The 22,001-nt window shown below is 36.9% G+C and overlaps 1 protein-coding gene across 1 annotated transcript; it reads left to right on the plus strand.

The window, feature by feature from the left end:
- The first annotated feature begins 3,956 nt into the window (after positions 1–3,956).
- On the plus strand, positions 3,957–21,671 carry LOC121727894 (potassium channel subfamily K member 18-like). The gene is made up of 3 exons (XM_042115938.1): positions 3,957–4,243; positions 19,289–19,940; positions 20,242–21,671. Exons 2-3 carry the CDS (start codon positions 19,352–19,354, stop codon positions 21,033–21,035), a joined length of 1,383 nt encoding a protein of 460 aa, XP_041971872.1. The 5' UTR covers positions 3,957–4,243; positions 19,289–19,351; the 3' UTR covers positions 21,036–21,671.
- The last annotated feature ends 330 nt before the right edge of the window (positions 21,672–22,001 follow it).

The following is a 22,001-nucleotide window of genomic DNA, read 5'->3' on the forward strand; positions in this document are numbered from 1 at the left end:
TTGGTCGCGTTACGTCAAACCCAGCCGACAGATCACAATAAACATTAAATTGACATGATCCGACCAAATGTTGTAGGTCTGTCAACTGCCTATGAATCAATTCCTTCGATGGTACTATTATGGAAATTCAGATGGCTTGAATTGAGAACCGCCGTTTTTCGTACCACTTTCCGAAACAAAGATTGTCCAAAGCCATTAGCAAATTGATTTAACAACATAAAAATCTAGATATTTTGCTAATCCATACTCGCGGCAGTGTGTCTGTCTATCTGTTACCCTTTCACGCCCAAGCCACTGAACAGATTTTGCTGAAACCTGGTATGGATATGGCGCAAGTGAGTAGCGGGCGTCATCTATATAATTATATAAAACTCAAAGGTGACTGACTGACATGGTGATCTATCAACGCATAGCCTAAACCACTAGACCGATCGGGCTGAAATTTGGCATGCAGGTAGATGTTATGACGTAGGCATCCGCTAAGAAAGGATTTTGATCAATTCCACCCCTAGTTATTCCACCCCCGGGGTTAAAATAGGGGATGAAAGTTTGTATATAATAATACTTCTTAACGCGAGCGAAGCCGCGGGCAAAAGCTCGTGTCAAATAAAGGGTTTTCCAATAGGGACTTGACAATTTTGAATTTAGTTTGTGAACGCACCCTTTCACTTAACATCGAACTGTCCCTGTCAGTTTATTCAGTAGACATAACATTTTTATCATCGTGAAGTACACGAACGAACAACGTCTGCTAATCTTAAAAATTTACTTCAGAAATTCGAAGTCGGTGGCTGCTGCTTTATGAGCGTTAACTTCGATTATCGATCGTAATTCTCGCCCTTGTAGACAGGCAGATTGGCAATGATTGTGGGTTATTTTTGGCCCGGATTGGAAGATATGGACTTGGGCAGCATGAGGTTTCAATAGAACGGCGCCACAAGCCACACAGCACAAGTTACAATTGATTTATTGAAGAGCAAGTTTGATGAGCGTGTTATCTCAAAAAATGGACCAGTCGATTATCCGCCTCTTTCGTACGATTTAACGCCTCTTGGTTTTATTCTTTGAGGCCTCGTCATGTCGTTGGATAAGCCAACGACGTTGAAAGAGCTCAGAGCCAAAATTTAACCGAAATGTGTAGCCGAGCCATAGAAAATTGGGTTCAACGAATCACCGCTGCAAACGTTACTGCGGTGGCCGTATGAGCGAAGTCGAGTTCCATTCAAAAATGTTTTCATTGTACTTTAACCCGATACTAAAATTTTTGAAATATCTCAAATAGTTTTAATTTTATTTTGAAAAAAAGTTGTCAAGTCCTTATTGGAAAACCCCTTATTTATTATCAATATAGTAAACTTTGATGACACATCATAATAATAATTATTGATAATGATATTTGACATTAACTATCACCAAACAGCCCAATAGCAATTCATTAACCATTATCTTATTCTGAAGTTGAACTGCCGCCAGCTAGTGACGTTTGTTAAACTGTTCAGTTAAACACTTCTGAATAAGTAATTTAATTTCTAACTTAATATTCTACTACACTCATCCTTTTAGCACGACAAAAATTAAGTAAATGCATTTAAATATCAGCCAATAAACAATTATGGTATTAATGATAATTAACAATATAATATTTATATTCTATTGTTAATTATCAGGAAGTATTGATAATATTATTCCATAATGATTACCAATATTAATGCGTAAAATGTGAAAGCGTGTGTGTCTCTTAAGTTTTCGCACTTAAGGCGACGCCTTGATAATTTGGCTGTAGTGATATCGATTTTTCTCAACAATGACTTAAAGCTAAGAAATTAAAGGTCATTGTCAGTATTCATAATGTCTTTATCTTTGAATTACCCATAGCATAACACGATTGGTCAACTTTTATAACACAGAATAATTAATCAAAAACACCTCTGTAAAAACAGGGATTCTAATTTTCCCAACAGAGGAGAGTGATTTTTAAGCTTCCAAAAAATTTGTACATAGATTAGTTCAAGCATACACTATAATTTGCCCATAGCTTTAATGTGAATTAATATATTTATGGTTTTTAAATTATGCGACGAAAACCGTTTTGTCGCTTACGCCCTTTCCATTTCTTGCTGTTCCATTTCTTGTTTCCGGCCCGGCCTCTCATAGAAAACAAGCGATCTTAAATATATCCAAAACGATTTCTTACTTTAACGCGGCGTCACCTTAAGTAGTCACCTGACTCATCGTTGGGCTCAGGCAATTGAGTCGAAGGGAGAGGCATTGGCTGTTAGTTTGGACATTGCGAAGGCCTTTGATCGGGTTTGGCATAAAGCGCTGCTATCAAAGCTTCCATCATACAGGCTGCCCGAGAAATTATGTAAGTGGGTCACTAGTTTCTTAGCAGACAGAAGCATAAAGGTCGTAGTTGACGGCGAATGCTCGGAAACTCAGTCTGTTAATGCTGGTGTCCCTCAGGGCTGTGTGCTATCGCCTACTCTATTCATACTGCATATCAATGACATGTTACAAACCAACGGCATTCATTGCTATGCGGATGATAGTGCAGGTGATGCTGTATATACCGGCTCCCCTAATATTTCTCGGCAAAATATCACTGAGAGTCGAAACGAACTTGTGTCTAAGGTGGAGAATTCATTGGAGAAGGTATCTGAATGGGGTAGACGTAACTTAGTCCAATTCAACCCCACCAAGACACAAGTCTGCGCGTTCACCACTAAAAAGTCACCAATGGTCGTTTATCCTCGTTTCGAGGGCACATCTTTAACCATCTCCCCTAGCATTGAGATACTTGGCGTCAACATATCGAGCGAAGTCCAGTTCCGATATCATCTTGAGGGTAAGGCCAAATTAGCCTCGAAGAAGCTTGGTGTTCTTAACAGAGCGAGACAGTACTTCAGCCCGGACCAACGCCTACAACTCTACAAGGCGCAGGTTCGGCCTCATATGGAATATTGTTCTCATCTCTGGGCAGGGGCGCCAAAATACCAACTGCTCCCTCTGGATCGTATCCAACGAAGGGCTGCTCGAATTGTTGACTGCCATAGTGTTTCAAACAGCTTGGACCCCCTGGAATTACGCCGAGATGTAGCTTCACTCTGCATCCTCTATCGGTTGTATCACGGGGAGTGCTCTGAGGAATTGTTCGGAATCATACCACCTGCAACTTTTCGCTATCCCACGCGAAAAACATACCATCCTCATCACCTTGATGAGTGGCAGTCTTCCACAGTGCGTTTTTCGCGTAACTTTCTGCCGCGCACTGTAAAACTCTGGAATGAACTTTTGCCCCCTTATTTAATAAAAAAAAAAAAAAAAGTCGCTGAACTAGCTAATCGCCGAGCTATGTGAGGGCTCGCGTAGTTTTTCTGCGTGGTAGTAATCATTAAGGCAGTTTTTTAAATATTTTACCTTGACTGACCGATAATAACACATCTACATATAAATAAAAATTACTATGTTACAGCACAAATCAATAGGCGTGATAGTTTTTCCGTAAAATGTACCACAAAAGTTTTCAGGTTGTGAGATGTACAAACTACAAAGGCTCCCTTCGCTCGCCCTGATAAATATAATATAATTACAGATGAAATTTGGTATGAATAGCCCTTGTATCTAGGAGAGGACATATTATAGATTTTATTGCGGAATATTTTGGTCATCGCACTATAAACAAATTTTACGTAAATAAAGTTACCAGCAACATGTAGACTAAAATATACTATAGCTGCATTACTGCGATTATGCAGCCACTCCGGATAGTACTTTAACAGAATTAAACAAGCGGATAATGACAAAGCAAGCAGACAAAGTCGAGGACAAGGAACTTTTACGATAACCTCTAACCCTTAAAAAGTATGGGATGCCCAGCTGTGGGATGGTGTTAAAACAACAATATATCATCGACTGTTAACGAGAAGCACCACGCAGGCGTGAAACGGTGATGCGAGCATGCGCTTTGGATTTTCTAAAATGGCGGATTGGGCCTGGTCAGAGCGCACTTAATGTTTTGTTAGTAATTTTAAAGGAATACATTATTATATTCTATATTAAAGCACTTGTACTATGTTAAAATTAATATAAGATTCCATTAAGACGTTATACGGCTGTTTTGTTTAGTGAAAATGAGTGATTTCAGCATTTTCTTCGAGACGGTAGATGCTGTCGTGACCAGTCTGTAATATTTTTGTGTGATTCCTACGAAACTGCAATAGATACTGGATTTTGAATCGCAACTGTGAGTATTTACACTAATATTTTAGATTTTATTTCACGCTTATTAATAATAAGTTTATATAATAATAAGTTTATATATAAATTTGCCTAATGAATAAGTTTATATAGTAATAATTTATATATAGTATTTATTTAAGTCTATTTCTCCGTATTTCTCTATTTTCCAACTTAATAACAGTAATATTAACTATAAATATAATAATAACTAGCAGTAACCCGCTAGTTCGTACACGTAAAATATTATGAATTATATCTCTGGAATCCTTGCATTTTCATATTTATCTTTGGTGTACTCTATATAATAATATGCGACTAATTTCATCAAAATGGTCCACTCGTTCACAAGTATGTTATAACCGAGGCAAAAAAAGGAGTATTTTATTAAATATTAAAAGACATAAGCATTAAAAACATATAATACTTAAATAAGTAAGAGTATATAGGTATAAGGTAGTTGAGAGTTGATGCATTAAATACAATTTACTGTATGCGTGTTATTAATTAGCAAGCAGTTTTTTTTACTTTTTGTAGTTTCATCATCATTCATTTATTAATTTTATTCATCTAAGTACTTTTCTTTGGTGTTGCTAGTACAAGGACTTAACTTTTACCATATTTTACTAAATTCTTCGTAACTTTTACTACAACACTCCAATTAATTATGATTTATGCCTATTTTGTCTCGTTACTCACACATGGTCAAAGCCTCAATGCAATACTTTGCCGTTAAGTCGTGGGAAAAAGTTAGATTTATTATAATACTAGCTGCCCGGTGAACTTCGTGTCACTTTATAACATTCCCTGGACTTCTACAAATATTTTAAGACTAAAATTAGCTCAATCCGTTCAGCCGTTTTCGAGTTTTGGCGTTACTAACACAATTGAAAATCCATTTTTATATACATTTGTTTTTGTTTTTGTACATGTTTGTTTTTGTGTTTGTACAATACAGATTTTATTTTATTACTAGATGATGCCCGCAACTCCATCGTATCAAAGTCGTTTATTGCGCGGGACCGGGAATTCGTTTACCGTACGTTTTTCCGAAATAAAAAGTATCTATGTCCTTACATGGGACTCAAAGTATCTCCACCAAACGGCAAAATCGGTTAAGCAGTTTGGGCGTGAACAGACAGACAGACAGGGCACACTTTTGCATTAATAATATTAGTATTTTTTATGAAATAAGGGGGCAAACGAGCAAACGGGTCGAACGAAACGGGGAAGGGGATGTAGGGTAGGGAATAGGGGAAAGTAGGGAAGGAAATATGGGAGGGTAGGGAAGGGAAAAGGGTAGGGGTTTGGGCCTCCGGTAAACTCACTCACTCGGCGAAACACAGGGCAAGCGTTGTTTCACGCCGGTTTTCTGTGAGCCTGTGGTATTTCTCCGGTCGAGCCGGCCTATTCGTGCCGAAGCATGGCTCTCCCACATCCTAGTATGGATTATATCTCTAACACACATTCAGTGTTCACGTACACCATATAGTGAATATAAATATCTCAAAGAAAATCAACGACATGAGCATTGAGCACGCCTTAAGGGGGAGACAAACCCAAAATTGTCGATTTCATAATATTCATTTTTATACTTGAAAATAAGCCCCGAATTGTTTCATTTTTTAAATATAGATACTACATTATATTTCCGAGAATCCGACCCAGCGGAAATACGATATCCTAAAATTTTCTCGATAGAAAAAAATCACAAAGAGGCATCTAATTTTCACGAATTTTTCATATACTGCCATAAGTCATAACCGTGCATTACACTATTATGTTAATATTTTAATACATTGTATAAAATTTTATCATTGAGAAATTGACCTAGCGGATTTTTAAAATGTTGTATATTTATCGAGTTATTAAGAAAAAAATTAACTTGGCGATGATTCCGCGTCGTCCTTTTTCACCTGGCATATGAAAGACCGGCATGAGTGTGAAAAAAGAAGGACGATGTTTGATATTTTGCGTTAGTCGCCCTCTTAAGTGTCTAGTGAGCGCAGTCCCGTCAGCAAAGTAAAGGCTTGTTCATATTGCGAGTGTTCCACAAGCTATTAACAATCTAATGAGCACTCAACCCACTAAACGTCTTTTGTTCTTTACACGTATTTAGAAGGACAGTCAGCTGCAGCACTCAGCTAGTGTCTACTTATTATAGTTTTGTTGCAAGTCTTCTTTGGAAAAATACTTTTTTGTAATAAGGGTTTTTTAGTTTGTGACATAATATGACATCTGTTTGACACGACAATTGCCACGAGAGACTAGTGCTATGGACAAGTGCTACAGATGTATCATATATCATTAAACGAGCAATTCTTGTATGTATATATATATATTTATAATTGGAATCTCGGAATCGGCTCCAACGATTTTCATGAAATTTAGTATACAGTGTGTAACAAAAATAAGTGATAATACTTTAGGGTGTGTATGTGTTCCTTGTAGAGAGTTCACTGTGAAAGTTGCAGCGCTGTAAGACGAAATTTATTTTTAACTTTTGTATGGGCAAGGGCCCGAGCGTCACGAGTTTCCCCATACAAAAGTGAAAAAAATTTTTGGTCTTTCCGCGCTGCTACTTTCACAGTGAACTCTCTACAAGGAACACGTACACACCCTAAAGTATTATCACTTATTTTTGTTACACCCTGTATAGGGGGTTTCGGGGGCGATAAATCGATCTAGCTAGGAATCATTTTTAGAAAATGTCATTTTATTCGTGTTTTATCGAAAGCAAAGCTCGGTCAAACAGCTAGTATTATTATATACATCCATAGCACTTGTCCAGCCATATAATATGCACTTGTCCATCCATAGCTCTGTCCGGAGATATAATGTGGTACTTGGTAGGTAGGAAAGTGTAAAAGTATAGCGCGAGAGTCTGCCCTATAGCAGCGAATGAAATATTAATACTAATAATAATTTTATTCTCAGATTAACATCCATAGAGTTTTTAAGATATTTTAACTGATTACACCACTGATTCGAAATACTTGATATAGGGTAGAGTTATAGATTAAACTAGAAGGAAAGGCACTTTTATCGCTGCAACATAAAAGGGTTTTGCATGCTTTTGATCTAAATATATAAAATAATATATAAATAATATAACAGCTACCAATACTAATGTGTGAATTTCTTATACTTACCACGGTTTAAAAATCGGCCAATTCCGAGTCGGACTCGCGCACGAAGGGTTCCGTACCATTGTAGAGCGAAATTTTATTATTTTTATTAATTAACTAGCTGTTGCCCGCGACTTCGTCCGCGTTACCATAGTAGTTCACATCCAAAGTATTATTTATTGTACAAAAATATTCAATATACAGAATTGACTTTCCTACGATTTTATTATATATAGATGTTCCGCGTGGCTTCGCTTGCGTAATTTAGGAATTTCACGCAACCGTACATTTTGCAGCAAAAAATTGCCTATGTCCCTTCACGTGGTCTATTCTTCATGTTTGCCAAATAACATAAAAATTGCTTCAGTAGTTCATAATATAATAAGCAATTCCATATAATTTCCCCCGTTTTTTCCACATTTTCATCTATTTCTTCGCTCCTATAAGTCTTAGCGTGATAAAATATAGCCTATAGCCTACCTCGATGAATGGGCTATCTAAAATTGAAAGAATTTTTCAAATCGGATAAGCATATCCTGAGATTAGCGCGTTCAAATAGGCCCTTTCATATAATTTCCCCGTTTTTTCCACATTTTCCTCTATTTCTTCGCTTTTAATAGTCTTAGCGTGATAAAATATAGCTTATAACCTTTTTCGATCAATGAGATATCTAACACTGAAAGAATTTTTCAAATCGGACCAGTAGTTCCTGAGATTAGCGCGTTCCAATAAGCCCTTTCAAATATTTTTCCCCCGTTTCTTCCACATTTTCCTCTATTTCTTAGCTCCTATTATGCTTAGCGTGATAAAATATAGCCTACAGCCTTCCTCGATAAATGGGCTATCCAACAGTAAAATAATTTTTCAAATCGGACCAGTACTTCCTGAGATTAGCGCGTTCAAACAAACAAACAAACTCTTCCCAATTATAATATTATAATATAATATTAGTATAGATAAATAACAAATATAGTCAAGGACTTTGTGAAAATGTCAAGAGCCTACCTATTACCATTATTGATATTGAGCAAAAAAGGCCAAAAAATCACGTTTGTTCCATAATATTAATAATAAATATTAATTTTATTTTGTTTTTAGTATTTGCTGTTACAGCGGTAACAGAAAAACACAATCTGTGAAAATTTCTGAGTTCCAGCTATAGCGGTTCTTGATATACAGCCTGGAGACAGATAGACGGACAGACGTACAGACAAAGAAGTCTTAGTAATAGGGTTCCGCTTTTACCCTTTGGGTACGGAACCGTAAAAAAGGCCAGTATGTTTATTTACTCACTGTGAAAACATAATATTTTATGATTTCTCTATGATATAAGTAATAGTTAAAATAAATCAAAGGAAGTGTTAACTCGAGTCTCCGTATTTGTATCCAATAATGGTGTGAGTATAGAAGGTTGCTGCAAAATAAGCTCACCCACAAAACAAAAGATCAAGAAAACACACTCAAAGAGACACAACACAAATAAACATAATATGAAAAACGTTTTTCCCTTTTCTATTATAATAATTAATACTAGCTGTCCCGGCAAACGTTTCTTTGCCATATAAAGTAGGTATTTCGCCCCTATTATTTTATTGAAGTGACTAAATAAGTATGTCACCATGGCAACGTCGATCGCTATCCCGTCGCACAAACAATGGTCGCCGTCAGTCTCGAGTTGTAATAATTTACTATTATTTATTCAACAAAATATGCACTTATCAATATAAAAAAGTACCCAGTAGCCGATTCTCAGACCCACTGAATATGCATATAAAATTTGGTTACAATAAGTAAAGCCGTTTCGGAGGAGTACGCGGCCTATCATTGTGACACGAGAATTTTATATAAGTATAAGATATATTATGTGCAACATAGTGTATATTATATAGGTCACTGCTCACTAGTCAACATAATACCAAGCTCGTGCTAAAACCATTGCACTTTAGAGTTTTACGTTAAGCTAAGCTGCAGTAGTAACCATTTAAGCTTATTTTAAACGCTTACTGTGTTTGGAGCACATTAAAGTTTTATAGGTCGCATAAAAATTGTATTAGCAAGCAATCACTCTTTGTTCTCATTGGTTTTAGTAGAAGTATAGTTGTAGAACTTTTAGTTCTTTTAATTTTACTATTTTAATCCATACTAATATTATAAATGCGAAACTGTCTGCTACCTCTTTACGGCCAAGTCGCTGAAACGATTTTGCTGGGTATGGAGATACTTTGATCCATGAAAAAAGGTACCGTTCCCGCGCCATAAACGAATTTTGTCTAGTGCAACATAAATGAAGCTTCGTTCTTTGTTCAATTCAGTGCCATTCGATTCGATTCATTGCCTACTAAACAGCTAAATAGTAGGTATTATTGTGAAACGAACGTGAACGTGAGTTTTGAGCAATCAGAATAATATGATGAATGATATTTCGTAATACTATTTTGTTGTTTGATAGAGAAGTTATTTGTACCTGGACAAACTTTTACAAAAATGAACATAGTGAATAATGAATTATTGACCTCCAGTTTTGACAAAATAATACTGCTTCTGCTTCTTAAGAGGAGTCCACACTGCCGTTTTTCCATACACTTACATTGTCCCCTGTTTCCTCCCTGGATAATGCCGGTAGAGTTATGATTTTTTTCCTGAATATCTATGGCCACTATTAGCATGTCCCTAAGTTTTCTTTTTTTTCATAATTTTATTATTAAAAAAGATAAGAACGTCCAAAAACCCAAAAAATGGCCAGATTTTCCTCTGTGTTCAAACACCCAGAAAAATGTACAAAAAAAATAAAACATAGGAACACAGCTCAGCCTTGCTTTAATTCTTAATAAAAAAGTACTTAAATCGGTTAATTTTTGGAAAAGGAATCAGCGGACAATGAATCGAAGATTTTCTGTTCTTTTATTAGAACTTTTGTCGTGTTGTCTCTATCGCACTGTGCGGTAGGAGACTTGAGATTGGTGAGACAGCAATACATTTCCAAATACCTATTTTCAATTTTTCTCGCCCCTGGTGTATCCTCTTAACGATAGCAGAAGCAGAATATGTAATTGTGCGGTATAAGTAGTGAAGAATGTAGCAGTTTTACAAGGCATCGTGACGTACAATGTTGCTACATCGTAACGTGCATTTTAACGTTACGTTGACGTAAACTTTCACGTCACGACAACCTAACGGCTGCACTCAGAGACAAAATAAAGACTCAACTTCAAGTTATTGAAGAGTTTGATAATAAATTAAGTATTACAAAGCTTATGTCCAAATTTCCGTTACATTAAGGTAATCATTAAATCTTTTTGATTGTCGCCGTAAATGAAGTAATTAAATACAAGTTTTGGACGTTTGCATCTAATATCTATCATGTCTTATCCATTTCATCCACTTTGCATAATATGATGTCCCTTTCGGGTGTCACCTTACTCAGCACTTGTATCATTGATCAACGAATCACTAAATTGAATATTACGCATTTCGTATATTATTATTCACATATTCAAGTGAAAATAGCAAAAATAATAACGTAAAAGTCTAAGAAAAATTACAGCGATACCATTTTCTCCTTCAACTGTCTTTGCGCCTACACGAAAATATTATTTGAGTAATGTATTATAGATATTAATTTTTTTGTCTTTATATTTTTCTTTAGTTCTCTATAATTATAGTACTATCATAATGCACGTTGAGTGACAACCAAATAACTACGTTAAGGCCTGTCCACATGTCCACGTTACGACGGAACATGGAACGGTGCGGTAACGTGGCACGGTACATTGACGTGACGTGAAAATTGACGTCACGGTGTAGGAAAATTTTACGTATTTTTTTTTCTTTAATCTCTCTCTCCGTCTTCATATCGATAGCAGAAGCGGAATACGTAATTGTGCGGTATAAGTAGTGAAGAATTTTTTACGTTACGTTGACGTAAATTTTCACGCCACGACAACGTACCGTGCCACGTTACCGCACCGTTCCACGTTGACGACGTCGTAACGTGGACATGTGGACAGGCCGTAATGTTGTAGACATATTAATTAAGGCGAAGCTACATCACTCGATGCTCATAAAGAGAACGTCTGATAACTATTCAGGAATAGTTACGATAGACGGAATCTATGGATATAAAATCAGAATCGGCGCTAAGCGAGTGAGCCATAAAAGTGTCCACTCAAAGGGCCCGATTGTGGGGAAATTTTATGAGGTTATAAAATTGACATAAAGTCTATTCATGGTTTATTTGTCAAGGCGATTTATTATCTGTGACATTGACAAATCGTCTTATTTTGGATAAAAGCTTTTGGGAGTGCCGTTCATTTTTTGGCTTAAAAATACATATATTATAAGCAAAAAACTTTTTGAGAAAAGCTTTTATTTCAATAGTCTAAAAAGAAGAAAATAAACCCCTTAAAAATTCTAACTATTAAGTTATAACCTCAATATATTACACAATTTGCATGATAATAAAAGCTTGTCGCGAGACTTAATAATCTGTCAATATTTAATTACTGTAATAAAATAAAAAATATAATATCAGTTTACTCAGTTAAATTGGCACTTACTAGCTTTATTATTAACAAATCACGCGACAAGCATTTATTATCATGCAAATTGTATAATTTATTGAGGTTATAACTTAATACTTAGAATTTTAAAGGGTTTATTTTCTTCTCTTTAGACTATTGAAATAAAAGCTTTTTTAAGTTTTTTGCTTATAATTTATGTATTTTTAAGCCAAAAAATGAATGGCACTCCCAAAAGCTTGTTTTTTAGTTAAATCTCTGACTAGATTTCTTAAGTCTGCTTGATTGTAGCTTGTTTTGTTTCAAGAATTTGTTAAAATGTGATTAACTTAATTTAAGTCTTTAAGGAATCGTACTTAATTTTGCGACTAAAAAATTATCACTTAACAAAAATGACCGGATTCACCCAGGCACGACACGACACGACACGACACGACACGACACGACACGTCACGTCATGTTACGATACAACACGATACGACACGACACGGCACGACAGGACACGATATTACTTTTCAATTTACTCTCAATAAGCCTTTTTCTTTGATACCCATTACCTATATTGCAGAAGTGCTTTAAAAATAACTATATTCCTCCATCTGAGATGAGCCGCCATATTGGATGTAGAATGACATTAAATTCGTTTCCGAGTTACTCTCAATGAGCCCTTTAATTTGATACCCATATTTCAGAAGTGCATACCCCCCCTACCTTGAATGAGACGCCATATTGGATGTAGAATGACATTACATTCGTTCCCAAGTTACTCTCAATGAGCCCTTTCATATTGCAGAAGTGCATTAAAAATAACTTATACCTCTATCTTGGATGAGCCGCCATATTGGATGTAGTATGACATTACATTCATTTTCGAGTTACTCTCAAAAAGCCCTTTCATTTAATATCCATATTGTAGAACTGCATGGAAAATAACTATTTCGCCATCTTGTATGGTCGGCCATATTGGATTTAGAGCGATGTCACATACAATATCATGTATTGTCATCCAAACTAAACGTGCCTGCAAAATTTCAGCTTGATCGGTTAAATATATCTACTCCTAAATTGAGTTCCAAGATTTCACCCGAACATACATACTTACATACATACAGAGCAAGTGAAATAAAAGCTTTTAAAATAATAAATCTTGTAACTTCATCATCTTTAGTGTTCAAATTCAAACAAAGTCAGTTCTATATTCTGTAATACTACTATTATATATTTTTCATTTTTACTTCGCAATTATTTGCTTTTTTAATATTAATTATTTACTCCGTACAATAGAGTTGAGTGCTTTGAAATATTTTACTGTTCTTTTATTTATAAAATATTGTTAACATTTAATTTTGTAAGTTGCGCAGTCTCGTAGACTAAGTGTCAAGCATATTATAATATGTCTGCTAAAGTGTAGGCTAAAGTTAATTATTGTCGATTTACCATCGAGTAATTTCCCTATTTTTTATCAAATAGAAATTAAACAAGCCAGTAACGTTTTTATTATTCGTAGCCAGCAACACTTAAAAAGGGTCAGTAATATTCAGACTAAGAGCCTGTTTCACCACTTCCTGATAAAGTGCCGGATAGGCTATCCAAAACTTTTTTGACAGATTCTTCATACTCTATCTGTCAAGTTAAGTGGTGGATAGCCTATCCGGCACTTTATCAGGAAGCGGTGAAACAGGCTCTAAATCTGCATTCTCTTAATTCCCAGATTCTAGACTGGGATAAAAGCTCATCTCATAATAATATTATGACAGTTTGGTTTAATTTGCACTTTATGTATTAAATCCGCAACTGTTCAGCGGTGTTAAATCCACCTGTCCAAACTTTAACTGGGAGCTAAACGTCCCAAAATGTGCCTGTATCACTTCACCGACTCCTGTTGCCCGATTAAAACGTTCATACATGCCACTTTTCCAACACTTTTCAGTTCCAATTTCGGCGTGCTCAACTATTTCGAGTGGTGTCTAACTCTGTTCAATTAAATTGGTCCCTGTACTCCAATGGCGGACATGTCGGACAAGTGGCGCTGGATTGTTTCAGCGGCGTCGCCTTAATATTACATCGAAAAATCTGTTTTACTTCTTCTATAGAGAGAGTCATAAAATTTCATTTGCTAATAATCACTAGACGTTCCGCGCGGCTACGCCCGCGTAAATTAGATATTTCACAGACATATTAGTCCACAAAAAATTGCCTATTGTGGGATATGTGTGGTGGCCAAAGGAAGATCTTCCGACCGAGCGAGTTGTTGTGCTCGGTCAGGCCGAAGCCCACGTGATACATGTCAGCTGTCGTATATATACTGACGCGCTCAGAAAACTTCGATAGCGCGATGCAGGAATGTTAGGCGAATTGTGGGTACCGCCACACTATGATCCTTCACGTAGTCTACTTCTTATCTGTTTTGCTCTAGTAGTTCGCGAGATAAGCCTTTTGAAATAATTTCCCCCGTTTTTAGGGTTCCGCACCCAAACGGTAAAAACGGGACCCTATTACTAAGACTTCGTTGGCAGTCCGCTGTCCATCTGTCTGTCTGTCTGTCTGTCTGTCTGTCTGTCTGTCTGTCTGTCCGTATCCAGGCTGTAACTCAAGAACGGTAATAGCTAGAGAGATGAAATTTTCACAGATTATGTATATCTGTTGCCGCTATAACAACAAATACTTAAATCAAAATAAATTTAAAATTTAAGCGGGACTCCCATACAACAAACGTGAACTTTTTGCTCTATAATATATAAATATATTTTTTTAATGAAATAAGGGGGCAAACGAGCAAACGGGTCATCTGATGGAAAGCAACTTCCGTCGCCCATGGACACTCGCAGCATCAGAAGAGCTGCAGGTGCGTTGCCGGCCTTCTAAGGGGTAATAGGGGAGGGTAGGGAATAGAATAGGGGAGGGTACGCAAGGCAATAGGGGAGGGTAGGGAAAAGAAAAGGGTAGGGGATTGGGCCTCCGGTAAACTCACTTACTCGGCGAAACACAGCGGAAGCGCTGTTTCACACCGGTTTTCTGTGAGGACGTGGTATTTCTCCGGTCGAGCCGGCCCATTCGTGCCGAAGCATGGCTCTCCCACGTTATATCAATAATGACAACAGGTAGGTGCTTGAATTTTTCTCATAGTCCTTAGTTATATGTGTACTTTAATATTTAATAAATTTTAAAATAAAAAAAATTAAAGGGGGGCTCCCATACCAAAAATACAAATTTTGGCCTAATTTTGCTCTATTATGGTACGGACCCTTCGTCGCGCACGAAGGGTCCGTACATTGTCCTCTATTTCTTCGCTCCTATTAGTCTTAGCATGATAAAATATAGCCTATAGCCCTCCTCGATAAATGGGATATCTAACACTGAAATAATTTTTTAAATCCCACCAGTAGTTCCTGAGATTAGTGCGTTGAAACAAACAAACTTTTCCGATTTATAATATTAGTATAGATTTGTATGTTAATGATTCGTTTAATAATAAAAAATGTAGTACTTTGGCCGTGATTCATAAACGGATCAGATGAATCTTTACTTTGAATTGGAATAACAAACTTTGAACTTGTTCCAAACAATCAAATCTAATTACTAATTACCCCCAATGAAACAGCTTACTGTTTGTAGTTGCTTTAACATAAAATATACGTGGGATAGCCATGCTTCGGCACGAATGGGCCGGTTCGACCGGAGAAATACCGCCGAGTGAGTGAGTTTACCGGAGGCCCAATCCCCTACATTATTCCCTTCCTTACCCTCCCCTATTTCCTTCACTTCCCATCCCTACCCTCCCCTATTATCCTATTCCCTCTTAAAAGGCCGGCAACGCACCTGCAGCTCTTCTGATGCTGCGAGTGTCCATGGGCGACGGTAGTTGTTTTCCATCAGGTGACCCGTTTGCTCGTTTGCCCCCTTTTTTCATTAAAAAAAAAAATTCTTTAAACTATTTAATAGATCTGTTTCTTCTGAATTTTATACAAAGTAGATTTTTAATAATAAAAACATTGTATTCTCATTAAATTGAGATAAGTAGACATCATTTTGGTGGGCATCACATTATTCATCCCAAATTAATAAATCCTTTTCGGGTTGATAAGAAATATTAAGATTTATATCGTAGCTATAATTTCCTTTTTCCACGGACCCTTATTTTTCAGGTCCACTCTTTGCCGGTAATGTAACACCAAAATCCAATTTCAGGTGAAGCCGTCGATAAAGATTTTGCATAAATCAGTGGCATAATCCAATATTACCATCGTTTTAGCCTCCAGGCGCCTAATGTCCCCATTGAAATCTCTATTTCAATTTAAATGAGTTACGCGTACGGATTCGACTTAAGATTTCGGGCGTAAATTCCAAAATTGATTATAAAATGTTAGTGGGTTGCCATTAGCGGGATTGTGGGAAGGTCCCCGTAATTTGGCACGAGTTTGCGAAGGTACCAATTACGCCAATTATTATTATTATTGTGATCTGTTAGTCTGTTACACGTGTTAGGTAACTAGTACGTACTATTACATAATATTTTGTGCTAGTATATGATGCACGATAAACGAGTAAGGAATAATTCATAATGAGTGTGGCGAATGCAAATCGGTATTCGCCAATTACATACTTTCATATGCGACAACATTTTTATTTGGCGACAATTATAATTAATTATTTTATAATTGAAATATATACGCACTTTTCAATAACCGCGCAAAACCTTAGACTAAAGATTGGTCTCCACTCTCCGCGCGCTACGACGGTGCGCGTCGTAGCGACCAATCATTATTCTTAGGGTCAATTCAGACCGCAACGTGACGTGTAGATGCATTTCTAAATTAGTATGGATTTGACAGATTCGCAAGACGTCTGACGTAATTGAAATCTGTCAAATCCATACAAATTTAGAAATGCATCGTATAGGTATATACCGTTGTCCATAATTCAATAGATTATGCCGGACAGTCTCAGCTGTCCGTTCTAATTGAGCTCTGAGTGCTCCGCATTGATCATGACTCCAAGCACTATGCTTAATATAATTCTCCTTTGTTTCCGCATACGTTTGCCTTACATAGGCTGTGTCAATAGGCGCACTCCTAATCTCGAATAACAATAGACTATGTTATCCAAGACCGGTGAAGCAAAGATTCCTGTGATACTCTACTAGAGTGCTACGTGTTCACATATACAAATAGAATTAGGATTGTTCGTATACTAACATCGATTACACGAAACTATTAGAATCATTTTGATTATTGGCGCTAACATACAGTAGCGTAGTAGAAAAAGGAAGGCTACTTTTAGTCGCTTGGACATCTTTGGTTTCCGCGTAGGCAGAACACTCACGCGAGCAGTCCTCTGGCACAAAGATGTAACTAACGAATTTTGTCGTCATAACACCAGAAAAATTATAAATGCGAATGTGTGTCTGTCTGACTGTTACCCAAACCACTAAACTGATTTTGCTGAAAGGTATGCAGATACTTTGAGCCCCAGGAAAGGATATTTATTTTATTTTAAGCTTTTTATATTTCCTTATTAGGTACACGTTTTGTTTTCCATTTATTTACTTTTCTTCTATTGTATTTAACTATATATAATATAAGAACCGCCTTTGGCGGTAAAAGCCTCCTCCAAATTTTGCCATTTTTTCCTGTCTCGAGCCAGTCTCGTCCATAGGACTCCAGCTACTCCAATGATGTCGTCTTTCCACCTTTTGGCTGGCCTACCACGCCTTCTGGTTTTGTATATAGGGTTCCAGTTAGTCACAATCTGTGTCCATCTCTCATCTGTCGTTCTTTGAATATGGCCTGCCCATTTTTTCAATGACCTGGTTTGACTTCCATATGTTAAGCAAGGTGTTAGGCAGATGTTCATGGCTTTGGCTTTAAGTTTTATTGGTTTTTTTCCTTTGAACAGTTCCTTCATTGACCAGTATTTATTCCAAGTATCTTTATTCTCCGTTCAGGAAAGGACATAGGATACTTTTATTCCCGGACAAATGTATCCCGCGGATAAACGAGTTGCGAATGTCATATAGTAACATCTAAAATTATAAATCAACAACATTCCTTGCTACAATTCGATATCAAGACGTAATATCTAAGTTTGTAACATATATCTAGAGGCACACCGCAAGAAATCACTTCATGAAGATACAACTTGTAACCCATTCCGAGTTTATGGAATCTGCAGAAGTTCCCGATTAGTTCCCCGACAGTGGAGGAAAAACATAGACATATGTTACAAAAGTTGCTCCAGCATTGTAACCAGATAACAGTTTGTAATGAAACTTGTCTGGCATTAAAATTCACTGCCTCATAATACCACTTCGCTGTGCATACTAATGCCGCTTTAGTTAGAATGTTATGCGTTTGTGCGATAGAATTAGGGATAGAAATTAAATGTAAGTTTTGAACCTAAGATATCGGTTGGCTGTTTTTATGCATAGAAATGTAGATAGTAATATATTCGGCCATCACTACCTTGTCTCTTTCCTTTAAAGTTTAGACGAAATTATTGCGATTGCATTTTTATCACAATATGATTAACAGTGGAAAGAAATTATTATCTTTCTACTAAATATTTATAAGGAAATATTTAAAAAAATCGAATTAAATTAGCTAATTGTATTTGCATGGCAATAACACCATGTATGGGGTTTTTTAAACATTTCCAATTAAATATTATCATGCCAATAAGATATTATTCAAGTAATATTCATAAGAAAATAATTAGTTACTTTTCATTGCCAAACTGCTGAAAAACTCGAGAGTTTAAAAAATTAAGGCATTTTAAAGAGGTATATTATGTATGTACTATGTATGAACATTTCATAATTAGAATTTAAAGTATTTATGTCATAATTCAGGAGCATGTAATTAATACGGGCATACGTGACTCATTGCATACTAATTAAGGTTAGATTAATCTCCGTCGCAACTCCGATAATACTCTGGAGGTGGAGTTGAGAATCGATATAACATCTGAAACTAATGTAGCGGCTGAATTTGTGCAATGTATAACTAATGTTCGTAAGTACCATTACTTCCAACTACGTAGAACAAACTCCTACTGCGCTCCAGATAATTTTCAAGAAATTTCACTTCAAAAGTCTCAGTCTTAGATATATTAGTCTTGGAACTTACGTACATAATGCGATTACTAATTATCATTAGATACGTCGGTCGTCTTCACTCGTATTGTTTTTACAAACCAATTTTATATTTTACTAGCTGTCCCGGCAAACGATGTTTTGTCATATAAATAATTTTTGGTATGAAAATAGATGTTGGCCGATTCTCAGACCTACTCAATATGTTCACAAAATTTCATGAGAATCGGTCAAGCCGTTTCGGAGGAGTACGGGAACGAAGATTGTGACACGAGAATTTTATATATAAGATGTATTAAATACCATTTTTGTTTTAGCGACTCTTCGAAACGATGTCGATACCGAGCGGACAATGAAAGCAGGATCGAATTGAGGCTAACATGGACAAAAACAAAAAACATGCCGTGCACGGGAAACACAAGAAAAATGGCAAAACAGAAAACTACGATGAAGTTATCACGACCTGTTGCCTCTGCGTTAAAACAAAGAAGAGCAAAAAGAAGAGCCTGATCGCCGGCTGTGTAACCAACGCGGGAATTTTCATAATTCTCATAATTTACACGTCCGTCGGGGCGTTTATATTCCTGGCTATAGAGGGAAGCGCGGCTAAGGTGCACCAGAAAACGTTAGCGACGACATCATATCAAGCTAATCTTAGCAAGAAGCCCATAACGCCGAAAGCTAACAGCACCATCGCGCAGGCCACTGCGGAATTGAGGTCGCAAACCGTCGAGAGCATATGGGAAATAACGGTCTCGTTAAACATTCTTTACAAAGAGAATTGGACGAGGCTCGCCGCGCACGAAATATCAAAATTTCAGGAGAAACTGGTGGCGAGAGTCACGGCCGATCTGTCCGAACAGCACGGTGACGTCAGAGCGCTGGAGTCGTCCTCGGGCTTACAGGACGAATATGAGTGGAATTTCGCAAAAGCTTTTCTGTACTCGCTCACAGTTTTGACGACTATAGGTAAGTAGTACTCGATATTTTTAACTTATTAGCTAATGGCCATACAAATGACTGAAAATATAATTTTGCTGATTTTTAACAATGCTTGGAAATGTTATTACGAAATATTATTACTTTGTGAGGTACTCCGCTAAGTGATTGCCGTTTCAGGGAAACGTTCACCGAGTTGTTAAAAATAACAATTCGATTTTATTACTTTCCCGGAATGAGGTATAGACAAAGAGTCGGGGATTTATTGTTCTCAGGAATCGAAAGCTGCTCGCTCATCATTTTCGTTATTAAATGAACAATATTATTTCAGGTTACGGCAGCGTGGCACCGAAGACGGCACTAGGGAAGGCGGTCACAATTGGTTACGCAGTGATCGGTATACCCCTGACCCTGCTCTACTTGTCTGTCGTCGGAGCCCTGCTGTCGAGGCTCGCTCGCGGCGCCTTCAGCAGAGCGGTCTGCTGCTGTCTCTGCGTCAAATGCGGGTACTGCTGCTTAGACGAGTCGATCATATTGAAGGATAGGAAGGAGGAGAAAAATAGACGACCCGACGAGTACAAGTCCCACGCTCTACATCTCCAGGAGCCGTACTACGTCCGGTCCCCGTCTGGCACGATAATATCCGCGTCGCAAGCGAATAGCTACACCAACTCCTACAAAGATAAAACTCAGGGACTCAACTTTCTACGTGACTGCGATTCGATGAGTTGCGCGGACACAGATTCCAAAGTTTCTCTAAGTGGATTTTCAATTCTAGCACCCATCTGCTTGTGTCTGGCCTCGATTTTCACGTACATATTTTTCGGTGCGCTCGTATTGTATCACTTGGAAGGTTGGAGTCTGATCGACGGAATTTACTTTTGCTTCATGAGTTTGAGCACCATAGGTTTCGGGCACCTGGCCCCCGGCCTGACTTACAAGAACGCCGCCTCGACCGGAACGGTTTGGTTTTGCTCGATTTACATCATAACCGGGCTAGCGCTCACGGCGATGTGCTTCAACGTCCTCCACGACGAGATCGTTCACCGGCTGAAGCACCACGAAAAGATTTTAAAAGGGAACACTCAAAAGGTATTAACGGCTGAATTTCTTCAAAGATCTTGACGAGATGAAAGTAGAGATTTAACCGAGGAGACGATTATAAATTCTGAAGGGGAGACCCTGCCCGATGTTTTCCATCACGTGCCGAATTGCCGACAAGAGGGAGGCGCGGTGCGCCGATGTGTGTTTACCCCGGCCAAAGATAGGGAGCCCGACAGAGTTTAAGGTCTTTGACGGCTTTCCTTTTGAAGCATCTTTTTATTCTACCGCACTAAATAGAATTAAATACGTTTGTATTTAGTAAATTAAAGATGACTGATCGAATAGTATGCATAACGTTATGTTCTAATTGGGTACTCGATCGTGTGCCAAGTCGTAGTATTTTTTATAATTTGTATGAATCTTACTAGATAAAAAATAGGAAATGGAATTACACGAAATAATGGAATTGTTATGGAATTTACGTATGACAGTGGATTAAAGTAGGTAGGCAAAGTGAGACAGATGAAAATCGTAAAGGTATTTGCAAATAAAGGAATTAGAAATACATATTATGTACATAATTTAATAGTAATGGCATGACATGTTTGTATATTGAAACTAAACGGAAAGAAACTAAGTAGTTACAAAATGTAGTGTGGCACAAGACTATAAATAAAATGTCTTACTTAGTTATAAGAATTGTTATTAGACAATTGAAACGTTAATTATGAATTATTTGTGTCATTTAGTTTGATTATAATTATCATGATGATATAATAATACTTTTTAATAAGCAGGTATTAAGTGAAACTATTAAGTAACTATATTATCCAATAAGTTTACAGTTTTAATTTTAATGAAAAATAGGCATATTATAATTTGAATGTCTACATTTAATACTTAGAAAGAACTATTTAAGGCCTTTAAAATTAAAAATGTAAAAAATTATAATGTGCCAATTAATTGTAATAATTAATACTAAAAGTAATATTGGTTCATATTCTACATCACCTCTAGCATTGGTGAGAGTTTTAAAAATAAATTAAC

The sequence above is a fragment of the Aricia agestis genome, chromosome 6, assembly GCF_905147365.1.
Source record: "Aricia agestis chromosome 6, ilAriAges1.1, whole genome shotgun sequence".
NCBI lineage: Eukaryota > Metazoa > Arthropoda > Insecta > Lepidoptera > Lycaenidae > Aricia > Aricia agestis.

Coding starts and splice junctions, on each gene's coding strand:
- LOC121727894 (XM_042115938.1), top strand. CDS start 19,352: ATGGACAAAAACAAAAAACATGCCGTGCACGGGAAACACAAGAAAAAT. Junction 19,941..20,241: donor CACAGTTTTGACGACTATAG/GTAAGTAGTACT, acceptor ATATTATTTCAG/GTTACGGCAGCGTGGCACCG.